Raw genomic sequence first — 26,813 nt, 5'->3', positions numbered from 1 at the left:
ACAATGAAACAAACTTAAACCAGATGAAAGCGAGAGAGTCCTGAAGAACGACACCCTGTGGCTCCTGCTTACACAACCACAGGAGGGCAGCAAGTGATCAGAAGCAGGTTTAGCCTGGGGGTCTACTACCTGCTGGGTAGTCCAATATCGCTGCACCAGGACAGGGCCTGGCTACAGAATCACTGCTGGAGGGCCACCAGGAGAAACAGGGTACCCTTTTTGCTTTCTGGATCTTGGACACACCAGCCCCTAGCCAGCAAACTCAGGTTTGATCAAAGCAGACAACTAACTCATCGCTCAGGTAGGTGAAGCTTGCTTTGGGTTAGTAACCTAAAGACCCAAATAATTAGGGACAAATAAACTTACTCTACTCCCTGTCCTGCAAAAAGCCATACAACAAATGCCTTTGATTTTACAAGCAAGTGAGCATCTGCATTAGCTTCCTTCCTCTTTCACTATAATGAGTCAGTAAATGGGCAGGACAGGGCTCCAGTACTTTATTTATAAAAGCAGGGAACATTTGGCTCACTCTACTCCAAGAGACTTAGCAGACAGCCTGGCTTCTAGAAGGACACAGTCCAGTCCGATCCTCTGTTCCATAGGAACTTCCCCGAGTGTAATGCTGTCCTGAGTCTGATGTGGTGTCAACAGGGTGCTGGGTCTGGGAGTTTCCAGTCAGGTGATGAGTGCTGAGCCTAGAACGAATGGGGCCCGCTCTGGAAAAGGCTGAGCCCTCCTCCTGGGATACACCAATTCCTACCCCAAAACTCAGTCCCTAGGCGAGCACTGCCCTTGTTTGGCCCCTAGAAGCCTCCGTGCTCAGTTCCTGACCACCTGCCCTTCTTTGGTGATGGCCCAGTTGTAACTCTTCGGAGAGTCCAACGCTTCTTCTATCCGTGCTTCCAGGTTCTCCGGAGTGATGAAGTTTTTTGCCTCCTCCTACGGGAAGAGAAAGGTTAGCTTTGTGGGATCTCTACCAGAGCTGGCCACTGCACAGCTTGCTGCCCAACGTAAGAAGGGTGTCAAAAGGGCCCAGGGCCTCTTTGAATGTCACCATTGTCCAGCACAATTGTACTAGGTGACCTCAACCATCATAATGCTCTTCCTTGGACAATCACCCATCAGATCTCTCAGCCACAACCCAAGGACAAATCGTGACAACCTGATTAGAGGGGGGTGGACCCTCTCAAGTGAGTCACTCCCTCTTACACGTTAAAAAAAAAAAGCTCCACTCTCACCCACGGTTTCTCTGACTTCAAGTGTCACAAGGCAACACTAGCCTGTAACCTTTTATTGACCATCGCCTGCGAGGTATACCCTCTGCGCAGAGCGAGAAGCCTCTGGTCACTGGACGCCCTGTGCCGCTCTCCCCAGAGCCTCCCTTGCTGGAGTCTCCAAAGCCCACATTCCCCGACCTCGGCCCACCTGCAGTTTGAGCACTTCTTGCTCTTTCAGTTGCACCCAAGCCTGCTCCTCCTGCGCCCTCTGGGCCTGGGCCTCAGCCTGCTGCAGCTCCTGGGCCTGTGCTTCCAGCCGCAACCTAGCCATCCTGCGAGGGGCAAGAAGCCGGGGTGAGCGGGGCCGCGGATGAGCCTAGCCCAGCTCACCCAGCCCCGCTCCTCTCGCACCGTAGCTCCTGCAGCCGCCGGTTCTCTTCCCGGTTCCAGGCCATCAGCTCCCGGTGCTCCGTGATGGCCTCCTGCGCCTTGCGCTCAGCCAGAACCCCGGCTCGGGCCTCGTGCAACTTCCTTCGCACCTCCAACGTGAACTCTAGCCTGGGTGAGGTCGGGCTTCAAGTCAGCACCGGTCCTCCAGCCCCAGCACTTCCCAGAGGGCGCCGAAGGGCGCCTGCCCCTTACACACACCTGAGAGCGCGCACGGTCTCCCGGTACTGTCGGTAGCGCTCGGTCAACACGAAGAATTCCGCAGGGTCCACTGCGGGAGGCATTTTCACGCGTCCGACCTTGGACTTAGCGGGCGGGTCGTGGCGGGTCTTGCGGCCGCGCACGGGCAGGAGTAGCAGGGTTGGGGGACGGGCCCCGGGCCGCGGAGCCAGGCGATTCAGAGCGCGCAACATGACAGCCAGCGCCTGCGCCCGGACCGGAAGTGGCCGCGGAGCACCAAGGGAGCCTCCTGTCCCCGCCCCCGTTAGGCGGAGCTCTTGCTGTCTGGCCCGTCGCGTCCCGGACTCTCGGGTGGAGTGGGCGGGGTCGAGGGCACCTTGGAGACCACAGCTTTGCTGGGCTGCGGCGCTTGCTACTGACGACTAAGGCCGCTCTGCCTACTTGTTCACACGCTCAGACGCGGTCTCCTAGCGTGTGGCCCTAGTGCTCTGGGGCCCACCGGTGGCCTGTCTACCCTTCCAGTCCTGAAGCAAAAAAGTCCGAGCTCCTGGCTACTTAAGTTAGGCTTTCACTTCCTCTCTCAGTAAGCGTTCTTCTGGTGTACTTTAAACTTAAGATTTGCAAACGAGCAACAAACCATTTCCTTGCAGCGCACTGCCCTGTTGTGATCTTGGGCAGCTCTGCAGTTGCCAGAGTTCAGTTATCAGTGACCACTTGTTCTCAACTGTGCGGCCCGTGTGAGGTGACCCTTGTCCTCTTCCACCCGACCTGGGGTCTTCCCACCTTGAGACTACTCTTACTTATGAAGAACTATTTCCTCTACAATTGAAGAGAAACTGCAGGCAGTGCAGGGCAGAGAGCACCACTCCCAGAGGTAATTCATCCTCCTCTGTCCCCCAGCAAGGAGAGTTGTTGGTAATCAGAAGCTGACCGTGAATGCTGGGGAACTGAACTCTCATCCCACTCATTAGTATTGTCAACTCCAGATTCTGCAGAGAACACCAGGCCATGGTCCTGCACTTCCAGGGCACTTGGGAGTGTCTGAGGAGCCCAGGCTGGCTGCAGCACCTGACATTTTCTCAGAAGAGAACAGAGGCTGCTTACATCCTGCTCTCCAATTCCAGGCTGGGGGGAGGCCCAGCCAGCACCTTCTTCCTCTCAGACAGGGTTTGGAGATGCGATGCCAGAGGATACTCTGGAGTCCTGGGCTAAGCTGGTAACTGGTTTCCCTCCAGCATGCCAGCCATAAAACCACTGCTGAGCCCTGGAGGATCCAGGATGGATGGTCGTTGGAAACCAGGGCACTACTGCCACCCTACCCTGGAGTGCCACAGGGTTGCTCTGAACGTCAGAGAACATGGCACTCCTGCCCAGTGTTTTGTTGTTTCTTTTTTTGGCTACAGGGCCTCACTATATAGCGATGTCTGGCCTGGAACTTACAGTGTAGATCAGGCTCACAGAGATCCACCTGCCACTGCCTCCTAAATTCTGGCATTAAAGGCATGTGCCACCACACCTGTCCTAACCCTTTCTTCTTCAGGGTCACCCTAGACAACCGGCAACTCATCTCAGATAACTTCAGAGTCTGGGCCAAGAGAATATTCTAGGGTATGGAACATTTCCTGGAGGCTGTCTAACCCAGCTCTGGAGTCCTCTTAGCTGGCCAGGTTCACCCATTCTTCCTTTAGAGGGTTTCATCAGTGTAAGATATGTAGGCCTAAGGTGGATCAAAGGCGTGGCATCATTTTGAGTATCTAATGCTGCAGAACTAGAAGGCAGGTTCTCTGCCCCCTTTCTCTGGCCTGATGGGGATGTGGACTGGTGTGCAGTGGTGATGGAAGTAACTGTTTCCATTCACTGACCCTCCCCACTAAGGTGGCAAGATAGAATTGTTGAGGGCAGAAGCCGGGAAAGGAAGCTTTTCTGGGCAGTTCGTGGGTAGAAGGATAGAGCTGGAGGAATGGAAGCCTCCTCATTTACCAAGGGGTAAACTATGAATAAGGTGACTCCAGGTGTCTGCAGGACCCTATTCAGATGGTCCTAGGATTTAACGACCAAGCTGTTCTATTTCCTCTGGTGTCAAATCCAGTGATATCCTTAAAACCAAAACCCCCAAACAGGGTCTTACTTGCTGACCTTATATTTCTGATAAAGCCCAAGCTGGCCTTGAACTTGTAGTAACAGCCCTGCATCTGTCTCCAGAGTGCTAAGATGGTGCCACCATACCAAGGTACAGTGAGATCTTGAAACAGGGAGGTGCAAATTGCTCCTCAAACCCCTTCCCACAATGAACAAATATGAAGCTGCTGACGACTTTTAAGGTCACCAGACAAATGCCCCATCTTAGATCTTCTAAGGGGCTGGGGAGATGGCTCGGCAGTGAAAGCCTGAATGTGGTTCCCAGCATCCACAGCAGGCAGCTCAGAATGGCCCGTGACTTCAGTTCCTAGGGATCTGACACTGTTATGGCTTCTGGGGACACTCACATGCATGTGTGCATCCAGCGCATAAGTAAAAAATAACCTTTTAAAACCAGTTTTTAAAAATAACATTTCAATCATTTATTTTTTCATGTTCATTGGTGTTTTGCCTGAATGTATGTCTGTGTGAGGTGTCAGATCCCTTAGAACTAGAGTTACAGACAATGTGAGCGTCCAGTGGGTGTTAAGAGTTGAACCCCGATCCTCTGGAACAACAGTCAGTGCTCTCTAACCCAAATAAATTTTAAAAAATTTAAAATGATGGATCCGCTCACAGGGCAAAGGCTTTTGCTGTCAAGCCTGAGGCCATGAAGTTAATCCCTGGAAGCCATAGTGGAAGGAGAACTGTAATTTGTTCTCTGGCCTACACATGTGGCATGAGAGCATGTGTGGAGGCTCGCACATGCGCGCACACACACACTCACACTCACTAAAAATATAAAAATGCAAAATGGCAACAAGTGGTCGAAGAGGGGCACAAGCCTTTTCGTGAACTTAACTTCACTGACAGATAGGTTACCATATAGACATACTGGGAACAAATCCACAAGGAACTTTTTGGAATCTTTTTCTTTTCTCTGACAGGCTGGTCTCAAACTTCTGAGCCTCTTTGTTCTCTCTCATGAATGTTGGGGTGGCAGGTGTTTCCACATGACCAGTTCATGCTGGGACGGCAGCTGCTACCACTGTGGCCAGTTCATGCAGTGCTGTAGACTGAATGCAGGACTCCCACACACCAAGCAGGTGTTCTGCCAACTGCTACGTCTCCAACCCCATGATCTGGATCCTAACACCTCTTAAGGGCTAAGAAACACCAAAGGGCTAGTTTTGTCCCCTGACCTGGACACTGTAGTGAGTTTACAAAATTTATGCTCACCCTGTTTTCTGTAGAAGTTGCCTCAACCATCTTGACAGATTTCAAAAATGTATTCGCTCTCCCCTTCAATGTCCAAGCACCCCAAGATTGGTGAAGCACTGATCAGTCTAACTGGATCTGTTTCAAATTTGCAAATTGACTCTGCATCTAAATGGATATCTATGTTGTGAAAAGTTTATTATGTTGTGTGTGTGTGTGTACACATGTGCCACAGGAAGTCCAGGGACAACTTTCTGGAGTTCATTTTCTTTCCTGGCAATTGGCCCCAGTTTGTCAGGCTTGGTAGCAAACACTTTTTTTTACCCTCTAAGCCATCTTGATGGCCCAGATAGTGGTCCACATTATCTTCACTTCCCTACTTCTTGGGCTGCCCTTGCAGCCTTCCTAACCTCAAAAGGAAACAGATGGAGATTCCCTGGCTCACCTAGCTCAGGACTCTGGCCTAAGAACAGGGAGCCCAGCAGCACATGAAGGAGTCTGAGAGAGTTCACACTTACCCACCTGCAAAACAGTATGGAGGGCTTCACACTAATACACACTTGGCACCAGCACTGGGCCACTCTGGACAGAGATGGGCTTAGATGGGGTAGTGACCACCCAGGGTTGACCTCTCTTACATCTGGACCCCTGAGGGCAGGCACCCCAGCAGAGGTGATTCTGCAGTCTCTTTGGGGCTGTCCACAGTGGGTAATTCTAAGTCCTCCTCACGCTGTGCTCATCCACAGTCCTTTGTAGATCTGGACACTATTAGCATGGGCTGCTGGAAATGCATCTTTGCAGCCAAAGTTTGAGTCAGTAGCTCTGCTTTCACAGCCAGCTGTTAACCTCTGGCAGTGGGTGTGGGTTAAGAAGAAACATTTATAGGGTTAATGGCCAATCTGCACTTGGGCTGAAAACCTTATTAAGGTAGGGCCAAGCTAGGCATAATGGTGATCAGAGTCACTGGGTGATCAAGTGCACCCAGCTTTATTAAAGTGACAGGCAGTGGGAGTTGGGCATGAGCTTCAGGAGGGCTCTAACTGTGACTTCCTAGAGCTGTTTTATTAGCAGGATCAGGAAATGAAGGCAGGGAAATGTATGCTACATCCAGAGACATAGACTCTGCTAAGAGTGTGTGTGTGTGTATGTGTATATATATATGTGTATGTATATGTATTTATGTGTGTGTATATATGTGTGTGTATATATGTGTATATATGTGTATATGTTTGTATATGTGTATGTGTGTATATATGTGTGTGTATGTATGTGTATGTATATGTGTGTGTATATATGTGTGTGTATATATGTGTATGTATATATGTGTATGCATATATGCTTCTTTTCAAGACAGGGTCTCACTATGTAACTCTGGCTGTCCTGGAACTCAAAGTCGGGAAATGTATGCTACGTTAAAACTATTTTAAGAAACAGACTCTAGTAAGTGGATGATATTCATTTATGTATGTATTTTTTTTTTTTTGAGACAGGGCCTCACTGTATAGCTCTGGCTGTCATGGATCCGGATCTGTTGGCTGGCCTCAAATTCAGATCCTAGTGTTTTACTTTTCCTGTGTGAGCTTGTCATATACAAGCATGTCTTCAAGTAAGTACATATGTAGAAACATGGAGGTCAGAGAAAAATGTGTCACTCCAAACCTTCTGTATCCATCTTTATATTAGGGGTACAGGTGTGTTCAAAATAGACATGGCAAACCTCTAATGTGAGTTCTGAAGATCTAAACAGGTTGGGTGCTGGCTAGTTTATGTCAACTTGACACAAGTAGAGTCATCTGAAAGGAAGGAAATCTTAGTTGAGAAACTGCCTCTATAAGATCCAGCTGCATAGCATTCTTCTTAATTCTTAATTAGAGACTGATGGGGAGGGCCAGTCCACTGTGGGTGGGACACCTTAGACAGTGGTCCTGGGGTCTGTAAGAAAGCAGGCTGAGCAAGCCATGAGGAGCAAGCCAGTAAGCAGCACCCCTTCCACGGCCTCTGCCATCAGCTCCTGCCTCCAGGTTCCTGCCCTGTTTGAGTTCCTGCCTGACTTCCTCCCATGATGAACAGTGATGTGGAAGTATCAAATAAACCCTTTCCTCCTCAAATTGCTTTGGTCATGGTGTTTCATCACAGCAGCAGAAACCCCAACTAAGACAGCTCTTAATGCTTGTATAACAAGCTGTCTTACCTGCTGAAACAGCTTACCAGCTCTAGAATGTTTATTTTTTAAAATTAATGAGTAAGTGACTTTATTATTTTTTTCCTTTTAAAAATCCAAAGAACCATGCTCTTTAGGAACACTCTGGATTGATTGTTTCTCCTGGTAACTTAAGTTTTTTTTTTTTTTTTTTTTTTTGAAAGAGAGAGTCTATGTAGCCCAGGTGGCCTCAACCTCACAGAGATCCACCTTCCGCTTAAGTGCTGGGGTTGAAGGCATGTGCCAGGGTGTTTTTAAGGATTGTCTGTTGTTGGCGCACGCCTGTAATCCCAGCACTCTGGGAGGCAGAGGCAGGCGGATTTCTGAGTTCGAGGCCAGCCTGGTCTACAGAGTGAGTTCCAGGACAGCCAGGGCTACACAGAGAAACCCTGTCTTGAAAAAACAAAAACAAAACAAAAAACAAAACAAAACAAAACAAAAAACCCAAGGATTGTCTGTTGTTCCTTCTTAACAACTCAAATTACTGTTGTGTCCCATTCAGTAGGACAGGAAAGACATTTGTTCACCATGGAGCTTCTGCTGATGTCAGGACACAAGAATCATGGTATATGAAGTTATTGGTGACCAGCTGGGAAAACATGGTCAGAGCTGCGCTGAGCTGAGGAGTTGGTGGAGACATGTGGTACGAACCCCAGTGACTGAAGGTGAGTAACTTAGAATGTGGCAGTAGAATAGCAAGTGAGATCCCCCTGTAGAGATAAAACAGAAAGGCTGCCCCATGAGGTGGAGCAGGGTGGGTGGGTGGAGCCCTCAGGGTAGAAAGGTAGAGAGGGCTGCTTTTGGACAAGCAGTGAGCCATCCAGTAGGAAACGCTGGGGTCCGGGGAGAAGGGTGGAAGAAAGCCACAAGCCGACAGAGTCCCACATCCCCTATCTCTTCGGATAATAACATGTGATATGGCGATACAGGTGAACCAGACACAATGGATTCTTGGAGTCCAGCACCCAAGCTCCTCTAGAGTAAGCATGGGTGTAAGAGGCGTGGGAATGGAGGGTGAAGGAAGAAGAAAGACTTTTCATAAGCCTGTCACAAGCAAGAAGGAAGTTAAGCGCCGGGAAATGCAGGCCTTCAGTGGCAGATGATCAGGGAACAGTGCTGACCAAGTGGAGTCAGTGAAGTAAGGTCTGAGGGAAGGGCTCTGGGTGTGTGCTTCAGGCTGGCCGCACACTTCCTTCTGAGGAAATGCTTACCTCCATTCTGACCCTTTCCCCGACCCAGGTCGTAGCTGATGTGCCAGAGTGCCGTGTGTGAATTGGTCACTTTCGCTCTTTCCACACAACTGTGCTATGCAAGACACATCTTTCTCTGGACATACAGGAGTCCCTTGTAGGGTTTGAGCCCTGATTAAGAAAGAAAAGAGGAGAGGACAAGGGCTGCTTCTGTGGAAGGGAGCAAAGGGCAGAGGTCATTCCTGCTGGAAGATACCTGTTAGCAAGCAGGTGATGTTTAACATTAAGAGCTGCTGATCAAGTCCGCAGACTGCAGCAGAATCTTGCTAAGGTTGCTCTAGTATGCTCTGGTCAAGACTAGCCTTGGCAGGAGGTGGGGAGCAGCCTAGGCTGTTGGTAGGTGGACAGCACACACACGCAGAGAGGATTCTCTTAGTGGTGTTGCATATTCACAGGTCTTGCTGACCCAATAAGCATACTCCTCCACTGTTGGACTTGATCCCACAAAGTGTGCAAGAACAGGGCATTCTTCATGGAAAATCTCTGATGCAGTGGTCTTTAAGTTCCAGTTCCTAGCAGGACAGAATGTCTCTAATGGCCTACACCCAGTGTAAGGCTGGTCTGCTTTCACATCTTCACTCTCAAAGGTTTCTGGGATTCCTCCTGTACATTCTTCTCCTGTTATTATTTTTTTTTTTCAAGACAGGGTTTCTCTGTGAGTCCTGGCTATCCTGGAACTTGCTCTGTAGATCAGGCTGGCCTCAAATTTACAGAGGTTCTCCCTGCCTCTGCCTCTCAAGTGCTGGGATTAAAGGCAAGTGCCACCATTGTCCAACCTCTCTAAAATTTTCTTAATTAATTTTTTTTAAGACAGGGTCTCACTATGTATCTCTGGCTATGCTGGAACTCAGTAATGTAGAACAGGCTGTCCTTGAACCCACAGAGCTCCACCAACCTCTGCTTCGAAGTGCTGGGATTGAAGGTGTGTGCCACTATGCCCAGGTAGAAACTGTTTTAAATGTATTTTCTTTTCTGTGTATGGGTGTTTGCCTACATGTATGCCTGTGTGTCATCTGCTTGACTGGCGTCCATGGAGGTTAGAAGAAAGCACTTGGTCCCCTGGATCTGGGTGACTGTGAGTCATCATGTGGTGTGGGAAAAGATCCCAGGTTTTCTCCAAGAACAGTGCTCTTAACCACTGAGCTGTCTGTCCCTCATTTCTTCTTGTACATAAACACCATGAATATGTGGTACACGCTAGGCTTCCCTTTCACACCACTCTGTCTGACTTAAAGTCCTCTGATGGCTCCAACTGACCTTTCCTTTCTACTCAAACTCTCAGCACCACCCAAGCATCCCAACAGCACTTACCTCTGAATGTGCCTTTGTGGGACAGACCAGGGGACCTGCTGAAGCCTCTGAAGAGCAGAGGCCACGCCTACCTCCCCACCTTTGCCCTCTATGACAACAAGAACACTATGCTGAGAAGTGCTGGAGGTGGTGGGAAAACCGCCATCCCCGCTACCTCAAGTGAAGGGCAGCCGTCCACAGTCCCAGCCAGTGGGGATTAGTGCACACAGTAAAGTGTGCAAGGAGGCCGCTTGCCTTCTGAGCTTCTTCCTACTCCTGGTTGATAGCAGTGGCCTAGCTCCCATGGGGATGAGGATTACACCCTCACGACACTGGCATCAGAAAATGGAAAAACAGGCAGAGGTGGCGCATGCCTTCAATTACAGCACTTGGAAGAAGAGGCAGGCAGATCTCTGTGAGTTCAAGGCCAGTCTGGTCTACAAAGTGAGTTCTAGGTCAGTCCATGCTACACAGTGAGACCCTGTCTCAAGAAACAAAACAGAATAAAGAGAAAGTTAAAATGTCAGATGTAGTGGCATAGTCATACTTCTAAAATATGGCCTAGGTTCTAGCTAGTGTCTATAATCCCAGCCCCAGTACTCCTACTAAAAGATGGCACAGCACTGCAGTAGAAAGAATAAGACACCCAAACCTTGTCTTGAAAAACCAAAATTAATTAAATAAATAAATAAAAACAAAGAAAGAAAGGAAAAAAGAAAGAAGGAAGGAAGGAAGGAAGGAAGGAAGAAAAGAAGACTATTCCTTACCGGTCATATATTTGGGTATTTGGTCTCCATTTTTTGGAGGAAGTGTATCATTGGGGCTGAGCTCTGAAGTTTCTAAAGCGCATGTCATTCCCAGTCTGTCTGTAAGCTCTAAGATACTGTTTCAGCACCATGCCTGCCTGCCTGCCTGCTGCTGTGCTCCACCATGGTGGCTATAGACCCACCCTCCGAAACTGTGCGTCCCAAATTTACTTTCTTCTCTAAGTTGCCATGGTCATGGTACTTTATCACAGCAACAGAACAGTAATTAATATACCCCGCCTCAAAAACAAGCTGAAAGGGGAGACCTACTCCTGAACGTAGTGTGCTGTGGCATGTATGTGGTCACATTTAACACACAGAAATAAATACATCTCCTGAAGAAATTTTAAAGCTTATCCTGGACAGAAACTAGAGAGGCCAGAGTGGCCCCGGCTCAAGCCCGCAGCAGCTCCTCTGCCTCTGGTGTCCCTTCCTGTAGAGGAACTCAGGGAGACCCTTGCTGTTTGTCCTAGGGAGAAAAGCTGTGGGCGGCTGGGAGAAAGACATCGGCTAACAGCAGGGCTAGGAACAGTCCAGGAGAGCCCTCTTCATAAGGCTGCTCTGCCCAAGACACAGGGACTGACATTTCCTCAGGGAATCAAGAGTGTTTATTACCTGATGACCCCGAGTGTGGTGCCAGAGATGCCACCCTGGTCTCATTATTCCCCATGCCTGGGTGGCTGATATTGGTGGGAGACAGGGTGGACCCGAGAGGGGAGGGATATTTACAGGACGGGGCGGGGAAGAGGCCTGGGGACAGTGAGACAACCATTTCCTCAAGAGCTCCGAGAACTTTGTGCTTTGCTTTAGTTGGCACTGAGCTACCTGGAATGAGTCTTATGTTTATCTTCTTTAGGAAAAGACATTTGAAGCAAAGACTAATCTGGCCCAATTTCTAGGCTGAGGATTTCATTATATCAGTCCAAATATCACACTATTTAATTCCCCAATAAAACACTGGAAAAGGACTATCAGTGCTAACACATTTACATACAAAATCTCCACCTAATAGGTAATAGAAGCCTATGTGCCATTTCTAAAACAGTTATAAGATATATACAATTTTGGGTATATTAACAAAACGGAATATTACAAAATATTAAAGGCAATTCTCCTGTGGGCCTTGTCACATGTCACTTGAAGTTGGCATAATCTGAAAAGGCATCAATGTACTCCTGTACCACCTTGTAGCAGAATTCATACTGCTCCTGGAAGACAGGCAGAGGCAGGGAAAACCAGTTACCAAAGGGACTGCTGAATCCCCCGCCCCCTTTTAAAAAAGACATATCACTATGTATCCTTGGCTGGCCTGGAACTCCCTATGTAGACCGGGCTGTCTTTAAACTCACAGAAATCTGCCTACTTCTGCCTCCTGAGTGCTGGGAATAAAGGTAAGCACCAGCATGCTGGCTTAGCAAACCCAGCTTTTAAAGTGGAAAATGGAGAGAAAAAAGAATATTTTTGGACTATAGTAGATCTTCTACAGGCAGAGCTGACCAGACATGTGAGGGTAATCCAAGGTCCTACAGGTCAGATGTAAGTGTGCCAGGCAGAACACATGGCATCGAGGGTGGTACTCAACTTGCCTAGGCTGCTAGGCTGAGATGAACCCAACATCCAAAGCTTTATCTCCCCTCAAATCTCCTAAAACTCACGTTTCCCCTCAAACCTTTCTAGCTTAACAAGATTTGGGAAAACTTTTGCGGATATACAGACTTCTGAACGGGAAGCCAAGCAAAACAAAGGCAGGCACTTCTGTTCACTACTGACAGAACCCAGAGTCGAGCGCATGTGTGTGATGTGGTAGGTGATCTTTGGAGATGTAGGAAGTCTTTTCAATTGCTCTCTATCCCATTCCCTGGAGAGAGGGTCTCTCACTGAACCAGAAGACGGCTGTTTCAGCGAGGCTGGCTGTTCAGGGAGCTCTTGGGATCTGCCCATGCCCTCAATATTGGGGTTACAGGTGCATACAGCCCACCTAGTTTTGTATATAGGTATTGGGGGTTTGAACTCAAGTTTTCATGCGTTCAGAGCAAGTGCTATTACCCACTGAACTATCTCCCCAGATCCCAGGGATTTCTTTCTAATCTCTTCTATTTCTTCTGGTACCAGGCTGTGTTCCCACTCTGACCCTGTTTCTCAAGAGACTTCCTGTCTTTTGAGTATGCAGAGCTCCCTGAAGCCTTGCTCCTGACAGGGAAGAGCTATAGTGTACGGACACAGATGAAGACGTGTAGCATACCAGTGTCTGGACCATGTGTGGCCTCTGCAGCCGCAGGCTCTTGACGGTTTGGAAGACATCCAGAATTCCTTCTGCTTTCACACGCTCCAGGACTGTGCTCAAGGCACAAAAGGTCCCCGTCCGTCCTGCCCCAGCACTGAAACAGAGCACATACACTTAGTACTACGCCTGCTGCCTGGAGCTGTCTATCCTGAGCGGTGAGTATGCTGAGGAGGGACAGGCTGAGGCTGCCTCTGGGAAGGTATCAGTGGAACAGGACAGCCATGCTCACCTCTGCCTCCTAGCTGGGACCTTAGCAAGAGAGAATCTCTGGAGAGGTGATGGATTCCTGCTGCCCTTCCTGTGTGCACTGAGGATGTGCTCATGAGACCACTGTGACAACTTTTACACACCCTGACAGCTTGATTCCTTGCTGTGTACATCTCCACCAGCTCTGACTCAAACTTTTTGCGCTGATGTTTTGCTGATTCCTTTCCATTCTTTCTAAGGAATCTAAACTTCCATCTTGATATGATCCATTTTGACTACTATTACCAGTTGATTCCCTTAGGAGACACTGAGTATCTGTTCTATGGCAGAGGCTGTGAACTCAGCAGACAATAAGATATGAAAAAAAAAAAAAAAAGGAGGAACAGCCTTCCATGCAGGATGCTCAAGAAAGGCTCTCTGAAGAGATGAAGAGATGTTGTATGCACAGACACCAAAGTGGCTGCCTATCTGAAAACAAACCTCTAAGGGGTGAGAGGGACAAAGTATGTACGTGGACTTGGTACATGAGGAAAGGGAGAACGGTAGGTATGAGGTCAGAGTCCAGGAGAGTGCTGGGCACACTTAGCTCACTGGCCTGGCAAGGAGACCTCACATCATACTGTGCCCTTGTTTGTGCGCACACACAGGCTGCAAGATGTGCGGCATGCACAAGCCATAGTGTACACCTGGGAGTTAGGAGACAACCTCTGGAGGTTGGTTGTCGAGGCAGACTCTTAGTTTTTGCCACTACATAGTGAACACCACGACAGCTGGCCCGAGAGCTTCTGGCCCCCTCTCCTGACTCAGCCTCCCTTCTCACTGGTGGAGGGCTGGCACTATAGTGCTGGCTTCCACATCTGGCTTTTTATGTGGGTTCTGGGGATAAAAATCGTGCTGTTAGGCTTGTGTGGCAAGTGCTTTTACCAACGGAACCATCTCTCTGACCCAAAGTCAGACTTCTTTTAGAAGATTTTAAGGTTGATGTGCTAATAATTGGGGGTGGGGGGGGGAGAGCAGGAAAGCCAGTATGGGAGGGAAGGTAGCTTTGACTTAGGAGCTGTCGGGGAGGTAGTAATATCTGGGTTCTGAGAAGACAGGGTGGGTAGAACAGGACTTACTGGTGGCTCAGATGTGGAGAATGAGAAAACAGAAGAGTTCTCAGGCTTCTTATAAGTTAAGCCTTAACTCTTAAGAGCTAAGTGACACCCAGAAGAGGTGTCATATACTTTTAATCCAAGCACTTTGAGAGGCAGAGGTAGGTGGATTTCTGTAAGTTTGAGGCCAGCCTGTGTCTCAAACATAAAACTAAAACCAAAAAGAGAGGTCTGGAGACGTGGCTTGGTGGTTGTGAGCACAGAGTGCTCTTGCAGAGGACCCGGGTTTCATTCCCAGCACCCACATGGCAGCTCACAGCCACCTGTAACTCCAGGTCCGGGGATCCAATGCCTTTTCTGGCCTCCTTGGGCACCAGACATACACTTGGTGCACAGACATAAATGTAGACAAAACACCCTTACCAAAAAAATAAGACAATAAGAGAGGTAATCAGGGGTGGAAAGGTCATGGATTTAAGGATTTGGAAGAAAGAACATGAGTTATGATTTGAATCTTAAGCATCAGATTAAGCATCAGATTAAGCATCAGATTAAGCATCAGTACAGCTGCTTCTGCACTGTACTGATGCTACACAGATGAGTACTCATCTGTGAAATGCTGAGTACTAGATACACGGAAGCCAGAGAGCAACATGGACTTTAAGGGAGCGTTTGAACTGGAGACCAAGACTCTGCAGTGGATATCACCAGCAAAGGCGTAAATGGGCTACCTCAAGACACCGTCTACTGAACTGGGGGGGGGGGGGAAGACTGGGCTACAGATAGAGTAGAATCAGCACAGACACAGAGACAGGGCAGTTCATGAAGATGGAAATCACCAGAGAATCTGTTAAAGCATGACATGGAGATGGGGACTTGTGTCCAGTGTGAAAAGCCTTTGTCTTCAGCCATCCTGAGGCCACAGGTAGTCCTGATGTGTGTGGGACCATAATGGAGTGTCAGGATACACAAGCACACTTGAGCATGAAAACACACACACACACACACACACACACACACACACACACACACACACACACACGCCATATGTACTCACATTCACAGTGTAATTGAAATGGGAGGAGAAAAACTTGAAAGTTAGTACTGCTGTATTTTTTATTGTTTTGCTATATAGTTGAGAATAACCTTGAACTTCTGATCCTCCAGTGTTCCATCTCCCAAGTGTTGGGATTACAAGCCATGTGCTGACATGCTTGCTCTTATGTGATGTGTTCACAAAGTCACATCCTCAGCCCTAGGGGTGAATCTTTTGAGAGACTACATATATATAATTTCCCTTTTAAACAGGGACTTACAATGTAGCCATGGCTAGCCTGAAACTCACTCTATAGACCAGGCTGGTCCTGAATTTAAAAGATCTACCTACTTATGCTTTCTGTGTCCTGGGACTAGCTGTGTGCACCACCATGCTTTGTGAGACTTAAATATTAAGGACATACATCAGGATAAATTTTTTTTCCTGGGGGTGTTAGGGATTCCACTTGGGGCCTCGAGCATGCTAGCCAAGTGTGCTACAACATCCTCCACCTACCATTATTTTCCTTCTAAAGTGCCAGCTCAAATAAGAGTCACTTGCTCCCAGAACAGGGCTTCTTTCCACTGCTCTTCTGTTGCTCATATCATTGTTACTACTAATTTGGGCTGAAACCCAGAGAGCATTCTTGTCTTTTCTTCTTTTAATTCTATTCTTAGTCTCATTGATTTCCCCCTCCCCATCAAATCATTTTTAAAATACTCTCTTCTCTTTGAGACCATGCCATACTACCTAACCGGTCTCTCTAGCGGTGGCCTCCCTCGCTGCTCCCGTCGCGGTCCCATGCTCTTCTCAAGATGTGACTGCCCCCACTTCCTCAGCACACGCTGCACAACTCAAACTCTAGCGTCCCCTCTGATCATCCAGCACCGTGGTGCTCAGCAGAGTCTCTGAGTCTGTCCTTGTGGTCTGACCGACACTCCCCGTTACTCACCCCCTTCTCCCGGCCCCTCCCGAGGGCACGGCCAGTGGTACCTGCAGTGCACGGTGATGGGGTGGTTTCCCGACTGCTGCTGCTGCTTCTGCACTGCTGCGATGATGTTGATCATGCCCTTCCCGTCGCTGGGGATGCCCACCTCAGGCCAGCCGTGGAAGTGGAACTGCCGGATCTGCCGACTCTTGTTCTCCTTTGGAAGAAGGGTGGTCAGGGATGCAGTGGAAGACCTGCTCTTCCCATAGGGGCCACCCCATCTGGTACCCATCTCACCCTGGTGTTGGTGACCAGGAGGTCTCTGACAGTATAGCTCTCACATTCCTCCTCCTTCTTCAGCTCAACTGTGATGTCTCCATAGGACACCAGGCCATCAGATGGCCAGTACTGGGCACACTTCTCCTGTAGGAACAAGAGGGAGAGGTGTGTGAGGTCAGGAGCTAGAGTCTGTGTGTGGTAGAGCAGCAGTTGTGCTCCTCGCAGTGGAGACCTATTCTTCTGACACTTATATTCACATGCATTTATGTATGACTTTTGCTTTCATGTATGTATGTGTACCATCTGTGTGCCTGAAATTTCACTAACCACCTCAGGTTGGCCTTGAAACTCACAGAAATCTACCCTTCTGCCTCCCAAGTGCTGAGATTAAAGGTGTGTACCACAACGCTGGGCCCACAGTGTTTTCTTTGTCTTTTAATTTGTAAACAGTTAAAGGGACACTCAAAGGTTGCTAACTTGGGCATTTCTATCCTTGCTAGTGGGTAGAACAAGACTACCATCAGACATTATAAGAGAACGACATATCGAGGGCCAGGTATGGTGGCTCATGACTGTAACCCCAGCACCAGGAAAGCAGAGGCAAAGAGGACTGTGAGTTCAAGATGAGCTTGAGTTACAAAGTAAGGTCTGTCTCAAAACACCCACCCAACTGACAGACCATCAAACTAATAAATAGGTACTAAAGACCACACCTTGGTCTTAAGGCTGCTGCCTTAGGTCATAAAATCAGTTACTCACAGGGGAGGAGGCAGAAGATAAAGATGCCCTCCAAGCTGGGGTGGGCAAGGAGGATGGAAACAGCAAAAATGGAGCCCCTGTAGCTGGCTGATGGGAACAGTGGGTTAAGGTGGTTTCTTTGGTCCCGACTGAACCTGGGCTGCAGACTCATGCTAGGTGAAAGGTATGACCGAAGGTGAAAAAGCTACTGAGGGAGGTGTGTAAAGTGTGTAAGGCATGATATACATCTGGCCACGTACAGAGCTGGGATTTAATGGATGGCATGGAGACACAATGGATAGATCATTACAGTTGTGAGACTGATGTCAGGGGTTATCTTTACTTAGGAATTCCTTAGTATGTGAAGGTAACAGGATACTTCATTGAATTTAGTTCTTCGTGTGGGCTCAACAACAAAAATCAATGTAGTTTGGAGTTATAAACAAAACAAAACAAAGCCAAACTCTGAGAGAGAGAATGTTAGAGTGATAGTACATGCAGGTGGCCTCTTGGCAGGGGAGCGTGGTGGCGACAGCTGTTACAGCAGCACCAGTGTTTGAGTGGCTGTGGAGCTGACAAAAGGCAAAGGACAGCTTCAGATCAGGGATCTACTGGGCTGCTGCCACTTAAGAGACAAGAATCTTTTTAGGGGACAAAGTGTGAGTCTAAGGAGTGTAGGTAGTGGGAAGGCCCAGGCCACAAATGCCTCGGGAGCCTGCTGGGAATGAGGTGCGAGGGCGAAGTCGGTGATTAGGCCCATGGAGAAGACAAGGCCGCGAAGAAGATGAGACTCCCCTCATCAGCCTCAAGACAGAGGCTGTAACTGATTCTAGAGACCATCGCTGTCCAGTTTGTAGAAGGCTCTGAGAATACGGAGAGTAAGTAGGGTGAAGGAAGGGTGTGACAGACAAGGCAGGGGTGGTGCACATACCCACAACCCCAGGGTTCAGGATGGTGAGGCACAAGGGTCTTCACTACTCTGTTCTTCTCTATCCCCCTCCCCCATCCCTCTCTCCCTTCCTTCCCCTCACAGAGACAGGGTCTCACAATGTCTACATAGTTCTGACTGCCCTGGAACTCACTATGTGGGTCTGATTGGTCTTGAACTCAGCAGAGATCCTCCTGCCTCTGCGTCTGGAGCACAGGGAATAAAGGCATATGCCACCACCTCTGTTAAAAGATGCTTATTTAAAAATCAGCCTGGGAAATAGCATAAGAATTTCAGAAACAAACAGGGCTGGGGCTGTAGCTAAGTTATTGAGCACGTTCAAAGTCCTAGGTTTGTTCCCCAACATAGAAAAGATGAGGCACAGTGGTGTACACTTGTGATCCCAGCACTCAAGAGTGGCGGGGACACGAGGATCAAAGGTTCAAGGTTAGCCTTGCTACACAGTGGATTTGAGGCCATCCTGAGATACATGAGATCCTGTCTGTATATAAACAAATAAATGAATAAGATGAGATGAGGAGAAAGGGCTGAACAAGTTTGGGAACTAGCTGTCGCACTAAATATTCCTAATATTTACATGTATGGGTAATTTTTATTGAGATCTCCACAAACTCAAACAGGATTTTACAACAAGGAGTGACAGAGTTACATTTATATTTTTCAAAAAGGTACCATTCAGCTGCTACATGAAGAACTAGAATTTGGGCAGGACATAGACAGAGTGGTGTCAGGCTCCCTGGTGAGGCCCTGAGATGATGGCCGCACGGGAGTGTCACTACTGTCCACGTGACTAAATCTCATCATGTCAAAGAGAATGCTCAAACTGTCTCAAGTGTTCAGAACCTACCGGGGCTCAGCCACAGACTCCCAGGCTGCACGCTGGGGCCATGAACTTGAGACCTGGGATGTGAGCAAATGGGCTAACGGCGCACTTCCTTATTTAGCTGGGCTCAGAGCTGAGTGGATGAGAGATGACCCTTTAGCTTCCTAAATGCTGGGAGCATAGGCTTGTGCCTCTGGCCAGGGTTAAGAGGTCTGTTTATAAAAGAATACTTATTCATTTGTTGCGTGTGGATACGAATGTGCCATGGGGTTCATATGGAAGTCAGAGAACAGCATCCTCACCTACTGAATCGTTTCACCCCAGAAAGCTTTTAAGAAATATACAGATAAGCCTCACCAAAGGCAAAAATAGTTTAATTAACTGGTGTTTTGTCCATGTGTACATGTGTGCGAGTGTGTCAATGTGCACAGGAGGAGGTGTGAGGAAGGGCACTGCATGTCATTTTAATCTTCACTTATTCTGAGGTAAGGTCTCTCCCTGAACCCAGGCTTTCATTTTCTCAGTGAGGATGGACACTAGAAAGGCCCAGAAATCCTGTCTCTGCCCACTGGAGGCAGGGTTATAGGACTGCAGAATACCTGGCTTATTACTTGGTGTTGGGATTCAAAGCTGGTCTCCGTGACTGCATCAAGCGTTAACCACTGAGCCATCTCTCAAGCATCTCCAAGGATCTTAGGTGTAATACCCTAACTCTTCTCTACAGCATAGAAGCAACTGTTACCAGGCCACACTAGCTTCTCCAGCCTCCTGTACTGGTTCTGAACCTTGCTGAAGGATGTTCCAGGGACAGTGAGTCACCTACTTACGACAGCGCACAGACTTAATACAAAGAGGCTTCAAAAAATCAGAACTATGGAAACACAGCCTGAAAGAAGGGATAGATTATGATACCCTGAAATTGGGAGTGCCCTGTTGAGGCTACACTATCAGGAACAGAGAGTGAGGAGCAATTTTCTATGCTGAGGAACTGATCTGGGGCATTTCTGAGGTCTCTGCAGAGTTAAACCCCAGACAACTCTACTTTTAAATTGGCTTTAAGTCTTTTTTTTTCCTTAAAAAAAAAAAAAAAAGAGTGACCATAAATATGGGCTAGGAAGCTGCTGGCCCAGCAATGGGGCCATTTTCTTCATATCTCTGGTTCTGAGAAAGCCTCTTGCTAATGATTTTCTTCCCTTGGAGACAGGGTCTCACAGTGCAGCCTTGGCTGGCCTAGTATAGACCAGGGGCCACAATCTCATACAAATCCTGCTGTCTCTGCCTCCATTGAGCTGGGATTAAAGATGTGTACCTCCATACCTGGGCTCAAATTCTTTTGTTTTTTAAAGTTTGGTTTTCTTTTACTTTATATTTCTTAAATTTCACTGTTTGCTTTTGTATAGTAATTATAAAAGGTGCCCATTTCTTAAGGACATTGAGATGCTTCTACTTCAAGGCCTGGCCTGGCTATCCAACTTCTCACTGGCTTTGCCTCATAGGGAGGTAGGATGAAGAGGGTGTCGTGCGAGGCTAGTCTGAGGGCCGGTACAGGAGTGAAATGGTGGTAGGCGTCTGGAATTGCCTGGAGGCTCAGGAGGAAAGTGAAGACAACTCAGATACCAGCTGGCTGCTGACAGGCCAGGCAGCATCGAAGACTCAGCACCCCTTACGGCTGCCCCCAACCTGTTTCTCAGAGCCCAGCATCTTCTTGAGCTCACCTGGCCTCTCTCTTCCAGTTCTGTCAGCATTACGATGGAACAGGACTTCCACTCCCAGATCATCCGCCAGAAATCCTCAATTGTGTGGAGGAGAGGACCCTGGCTGGCAATGTAGGAGTCTTTCTGCCGGTAGCCCTGTAAGGATCAGGTTAATCACAGAGGTGGTTTTGTCAACAAGAAGCGAGTGTAAAAGACAGGCTTATCTGGAATGGAGGAAGTCGAGCCCTTTGAAGCCACAGGCACCGCTCAGAGGTAGACACATTCCACAAAGAGCTCTCTTTTGACGAAGGCTCATACCAGGGGAAGGGAGGGGGGGCACGGAGGTAGGTGGAGGAGTAGAAACAGGAAAGATTAGATCAGCTTTAGGGTCTTGGGTATGATTATGTTGTGAGGTTCTCGTCTAGAAATATGTAGCATGTCTCTTTACACTGTATTCTTTGTGGCTAGACAGGCCTAGTGCTCAGGGTGGGCAGCGGCAATGAACTCAGGAGTGTTGTTTGACTCATAGGCGTTCTTCTCAGGCAGGCATGGGAGGGAGGCTTGGAAGTCCCATGGACACTCATGGGCCATAACCACCACTTACATCAATGAAGGATGCGTTCACGTAGTCCGTGTTCTCTTCGCCTCGTTTGACTGGAATGATCACTCTGTTAAATTCATCTGCAAGGAGGACAAGGAATGGCTTGCAGCTCACCAGCATTCACTCCCCTCATCAAGCGGGTAAGTCAGCGGGGCAAAGACAGTAAAGTTCCTTTGGCTTTTATGTTTTTTTATTCCCTGAAACCACCAGAGAACTGAGAGAAACAAGAGGCAATGCTGTGACTTTTGAGTTTGGCCAACCACAATGCCTTAGAAGCTGGAGTGTGGAGGGAATTAGGAGCCTGGAGGGGGAGGGGAAGGAGAGGGGAGGACACTTACATGGAATGATCTGTAAAACCCGGTTCTTCTTCATGTTGGCTGGAAGGTTTCCTGTGCGCATCTTGTCATTCTGGATTTTGATTGAAGTTAATTTCTGAATAAAGAAAGAAGAGCGACTATTGCTCCTAGTGAAGAACCAGAGAGACTCCTGCTGGTCTCTGAGACCACACCTCCAGGCCCTGACTGCACTGCTTCCTCCCTACAGTGCTCAGTCTCCAGATGTCATTTTTCTGCCTTTAAGTTTAGTAAGAAGTGAAAAGAATGTTTGAGAAACAGCACCTTCCAGGCTCCTGGGTACCTCCCGAGAGTCCTCTGACCCTGAATTTTCTGGGCCACTTTTCTGCCATGTAGAAAAATATTCCCATTATATTCTTCCTTCCTGGTTCTGAGGTCACTTCCTTGCCTGCATGGCTGTGTTCTTTACTGTGTGCATGTGGAGCCCAGAGACTGAGGCTGGGTGACCTGCACTCTCCACCGTCCTTTCTGAGACAGGGTCCTCTCATGGGACCGACCGGGAGCTTGCTGTTGCAGTGCGCTGGCTGCTTGGCCAGTGTCTGCCCCCTCCCCTCTGTTTCCCCAGTAGTGGGGCTACGGGCACACCCTATCGTGCAGTTCTCACATGGGTGCTGGACACCCAAACTTGAACTGCCAAGCTTCTGCAGATCCCAGCGAATCAAGAGTACGTTACAGTGTGGTAAGGGGGCTTTAAGGTGACTGGCTCTCTGCAACCCATTTACTACCACACTCACCACACAGCCTTGTCGTTTTAGACAGGGTCTCTCTGCATAGCCCACCCTGTTCTGGAACTCACTGTGTAGACCAGGCTGGCCTTAGATTCATAGTAATCTGCCTGCCTCTGCCTCCCAAGTGCTGGGATAAAGGTGTGTGCCAGCACACACGGCTTGATTCCTTTCCTTAGATTTTGAGGTAATCTTGCGACCCCCTTGCCTGACCCCCACATAGCTGTAATTGTTGGCCTGCAGCCCTGGGCCAGCTTTGGCTTGAGAACTTCATTTCTCCTTGTTTGGTTGGTTGTTTTGAGACAGGGTCTCTCTATGTAGTTGTGGCTGCTGTGGAGCTTGCTGGCCTCAAATTCAGAGATCCTCCTGTCTATGCTGGGATTAAAGGAGTGAACTACCATGCTTGGTGCCAGGAGGACTTCTCGATGAGAGAGTGACATGGCTTTTATTTACTTACTCTTTCGGGGCGGAGGGCTGCTGGGGATTGACTCCACCACCACATGCCGTGCATCCATTCCACCACTCAGTTAAACCCTAGTCACAGGCCCTAAGTGCTACGTCACTGTCTAAAAGCATCAGTAGTGGTCGGCAGCCTAGGGTTCATGGGCCAAACATTGCCTATTACCTGGAAATAACAGCCTAAGTCATTTGTTCAGTTGTTTCTGGGTGCCTTTGTGTTACAATGGCAGTATTAAGTAGTTGGAATACTGCATGGCCTGCAAAGAAAAGACTTTTTATCTGGCCTTTACACTGCTGTACATTATAATAATCTAGGGGTGCTGAGAGGCTTAAGGAAATACTGTTTTCTATTCATTTTCCTTATAGACAATTCAAGTGACTTTACCATGCAGGACACACTCAGCTACCACCAGCCATGGCACACATAGAATTAGCATTTTTCCTAGGTCTGTTTTGTTCCAGACTGTGTGGTCCCTTCTGTTTGGAGACTGTCCAGCTTCGACTCACCTTGAACTCCTCTTCTAGCCCGTTGTTGCTGGTCCCTGGGATCTTGTTATAAATTTTTTGCAGGTGGGTTTCTAGAGCAGTCACTTCCAGCTCTGTGTCCCCGTACAGGTAATGCTCCAGGAGCGCCTGGTAGATGAAGACGTACTGCATCTGCAATGTGCATCACACAGAGGTCTCCGTCACTGATGGTCCGGCACCAGGTCACTGCCAGCGCCAGCGTCCCTCAGGGTACTTTTCCTCTGATTTTAGCAGGGATAAACTTGTCGTTCATACTATCCCAGTACAGTGAAGCAAGACTTAAAATGCATGAGGTCCCCTGGGGGAGGTTGGGTTGGGAGATAATTGTCCTAGCCTGGCAGATTCCACAGTCTGGAGGGTATGTGGGATACTAGACATACACAAAGGCTGTGAAAGCCTGCAAGGTCTGCAAGGCAGACTTCAGCCTGGAGCTCCCCCCACCCCCACCTCCCATCTGTGATGTGCCCAGAGTCTCACTATTGCCCGTGGACTTGACTGCAGGCCCTGTCTTGCTTGCATTCAGTAACCACTATTCCCTTACCCTCAAGGTCCAATGGAAACCACAGCTGTCTTTCTATTTCCCCAGCCATGGAGCTAAAACCTCTTATATGTGCTATTTAAAATCCTTTTTAAAAAGATTTTTATTTATTTTACATGTATGAGTGCTTTGCCTCATGTATGTTTAAATACTATGTGCATGCATAGTGCCTACACAGCCCACAGGAGGGTGTTGAATCTCCTGGAATTGGAGTTACAGATATTTATTAGCTTCCATGTGGATATTGGGAGTTAAACCTGGGTATTCTGGAAGAAAAGCTAGTGCTCTTAGCCACTGACCCACCTCTCCAACCCCCATGCTTAGTTTCTTTACATATATGGTAGAAGGAGAGAACTAACTTGTAATGTGTCCTCTGACCAACACATGTGTTCCATGCATGTGTATACACACTACATGATGCCCATGCACAATGACCTGGAGTCATCAGAGCAGGCAGATGTCCTGGCATTAGAAAGAAAGCCCTTCCCTTGCCTCACCCACAGATCACTCACGTCTGTCTGTACCATCTGGCAGCGCTGGGCCCGGATCCGGCTCACAAACCCATATACATCCACTTTGCGCTCCGAATGCATCATGTCCAGCATGGCATCGATGACAACAAAGGTGCCAGTGCGCCCTACACCTGCACTGTAGCCAGAGAGCATGGGGTTAGTGTGTGCAGGAGCAGGCAGGGGAGGGTGCACAGCTCAGGCATCTCCAGCAGACAAATAGAATTTCCAGTGGGACAAGACACTAAGCTAGCATCAACAATCCTACTGTGGTAGGAGCTCATGGTCTCTAGTTATCAGGACCTGGGTACCCTGACATCTAAGGGTCTCAAGATGGCAAGGGAACTGAGTCAGTCAATTGGCTTCAAAGTGTGGTCTCTCTACTCCAAACCTAGGAGGGCTACCCTCCTAAGAAGAAAGGTACATTAACTCCAATAAATATAACAGCAAAAGCAGATGATTTTACCCCATACATTGTCAGGGGTATATACTGAAAATAATGGGAGCCAGGGAAAACATTCTATAACTGCAAATACTGCTTGTAGAGGTAAGACATAGCCTTTGGCTCGAGTCTTCCTTCACAGTTATTTTAGAGCCAGCGTAAGTGGCCTAACTCCCCGTCTTTCCCCGGTCATGTTCTCCACCCCATACTAGAGCTGGAGGAGTCCTGGTCACTGCCTGGGGTCCCAGTTATGCATTTCTTCTGTGCCAGCCTTCTTGGTCAGGGTCCCTGAGCTGATCCCTTGCCCTGGCTAAGAGGGCAGAAAGTGGGCAAGGGTCAGGCCACACTGACCTGCAGTGGACCACGATAGCCCCTGCATACTGAGGGTTACAGGCTTTCACCTTCTTGAGGAACTTGAGCATGCCAATTGGGGTGAAAGGCACCCCAAAGTCTGGCCAGCTGGTGAAATGGAACTGAGTGATGAGGCGCTGTGGTTTCCTGTTGGTCACGTCGCCCACCTGTCAAGTGAGGAGTTAAGTGTTTGTTCTGGTAACAAGGAAGGCAGCAGTCGGACAGACATGTGTGACAGAGGTCAGGTGATCAGAACAACGAGGAGACTGTGCAGCTGCTACCATGCCTGGCCTACAAATGCAGGCAAAACTCAGAGAACTTAAGTGGTCTGAGCCCAAGAACTCTTAGGGTAAACAGCAGGATCGGAGACACATGCAGGGCACAGGATCTCACTCTGTACAACAGGCTGGTCTCCTAGTTAGATAACCTCCTGCCTATGCCTCCCAGTGCTGGGATCAAAGGTGTGCACCACCACAGCTAGCAGGGCTCCGGATCCTTGATAAATCCTCTTTCCATAGCACGCCGATCCCCAACTCCAGCTCAGGCCTCCATGATCACTCTGGAAGGCTTACAATAGTCCTGGCATATCCTTGGTGTGAGAAATCTTTCACGAGATGAACACTGCATCCAGAAGACTGCCCTACCTCCTGAAAACCAGCCTTGGCATATTCAAGGCAATCAAACTTTGCCTGAACAGGTCCTTTTCCTCTCAGCTATAAAAAACAATGCTTATTTAGCTTTGACAGAGAAGTTCTCAGAGGTCAGATTCCAGGTTTCAGAACTCACACAGACTATACAATTCCTGGCATCCTGAGTAAGAAGGAGACAACCCAGACCTTCCCACTCTCAATGGTCGGCAGATACTACACAAACGCCTGGATAGGAGACAGAAGACTGTACCTGCTGAATGCAGAATTTGCGTACTGTGTAGTCCACCAGAACAGTCACATCCTCGACAGACACACGGACATTCCCATAGGTCCAGCAGCCTTGGTCTGGCCAGTACTGGGCACATTTACACTACAATGAAAACAGACATATGTCTCTCACTCAAGACTGCAGATGTAAAGGGACTGAGAGAAATAACCACAAAGCCCGTCTCTCCTGTCACTTCTGTCAGCTAAAGGTTTAGTTCCTGTAACTTGCTTTCTCTTCAGCTGTACCCAGCCTCACTCACAAACCTCTCCATCTTTTCCACTCCTACCCCTCAGCTCAAGGCAAACAGGAAACTGTTTTACCAGCAAAATCTGCACCACCCAATCTCCCAGGTCAGGCTGTAGACACAAGCCTGTGTGGAGGAGGGGCTGGCTGTAAACTGTGACAGAGCTACTGCAGTGTGCCCATACAGACTGCTGGCTTGTTGTCAACCCAAGCTCTTCCTGGTGACTCAACAGGCCTGCCTGGTCAGCTTAGAGCACCACTCTACCATAAGCCCAGCCCAACTCCCTCCTAAGCACTGTGGAGCTGCTGAGCAACACACTCAACAATTCACGAAGGATCGCTGGATCGCGGTGACAGAGGGCCATCCTTGAGAAAGCCATAAATGAGAATC

At 48.5% G+C, this 26,813-nt stretch overlaps 2 protein-coding genes across 2 annotated transcripts in view; both read right to left on the bottom strand.

The window, feature by feature from the left end:
- Positions 1–482: 482 nt before the first annotated feature.
- On the bottom strand, positions 483–2,112 carry Mrps26 (mitochondrial ribosomal protein S26). The gene is made up of 4 exons (XM_052183638.1): positions 1,866–2,112; positions 1,629–1,775; positions 1,426–1,549; positions 483–939 (listed from the first exon to the last, which is right to left on the bottom strand). The coding sequence occupies exons 1-4, from the start codon at positions 2,075–2,077 to the stop codon at positions 820–822; spliced, it is 603 nt and encodes a 200-aa protein (XP_052039598.1). The 5' UTR covers positions 2,078–2,112; the 3' UTR covers positions 483–819.
- Positions 2,113–10,681: 8,569 nt separating this feature from the next.
- The window catches only part of Ptpra (protein tyrosine phosphatase receptor type A), a 105,468-nt gene continuing 89,336 nt past the window's right edge, over positions 10,682–26,813 (bottom strand). Inside the window, exons 11-21 of the mRNA XM_052183628.1 lie at positions 26,162–26,281; positions 25,262–25,428; positions 24,472–24,607; positions 23,404–23,553; positions 21,698–21,791; positions 21,363–21,439; positions 20,780–20,914; positions 16,573–16,698; positions 16,341–16,492; positions 12,969–13,104; positions 10,682–11,934 (exon numbers count right to left, since the gene is read on the bottom strand). Of these exons, the coding sequence (XP_052039588.1) occupies positions 11,860–11,934; positions 12,969–13,104; positions 16,341–16,492; positions 16,573–16,698; positions 20,780–20,914; positions 21,363–21,439; positions 21,698–21,791; positions 23,404–23,553; positions 24,472–24,607; positions 25,262–25,428; positions 26,162–26,281 (1,368 nt within the window). The 3' untranslated portion in view covers positions 10,682–11,859. The remainder of the gene's footprint in view (positions 11,935–12,968; positions 13,105–16,340; positions 16,493–16,572; positions 16,699–20,779; positions 20,915–21,362; positions 21,440–21,697; positions 21,792–23,403; positions 23,554–24,471; positions 24,608–25,261; positions 25,429–26,161; positions 26,282–26,813) is intronic.

The sequence above is a fragment of the Apodemus sylvaticus genome, chromosome 5 (assembly GCF_947179515.1).
Source record: "Apodemus sylvaticus chromosome 5, mApoSyl1.1, whole genome shotgun sequence".
Classification (NCBI taxonomy): domain Eukaryota; kingdom Metazoa; phylum Chordata; class Mammalia; order Rodentia; family Muridae; genus Apodemus; species Apodemus sylvaticus.
Note: the sequence above shows the minus strand (reverse complement) of the source record. Positions and strands in the feature narration are given on the sequence as shown.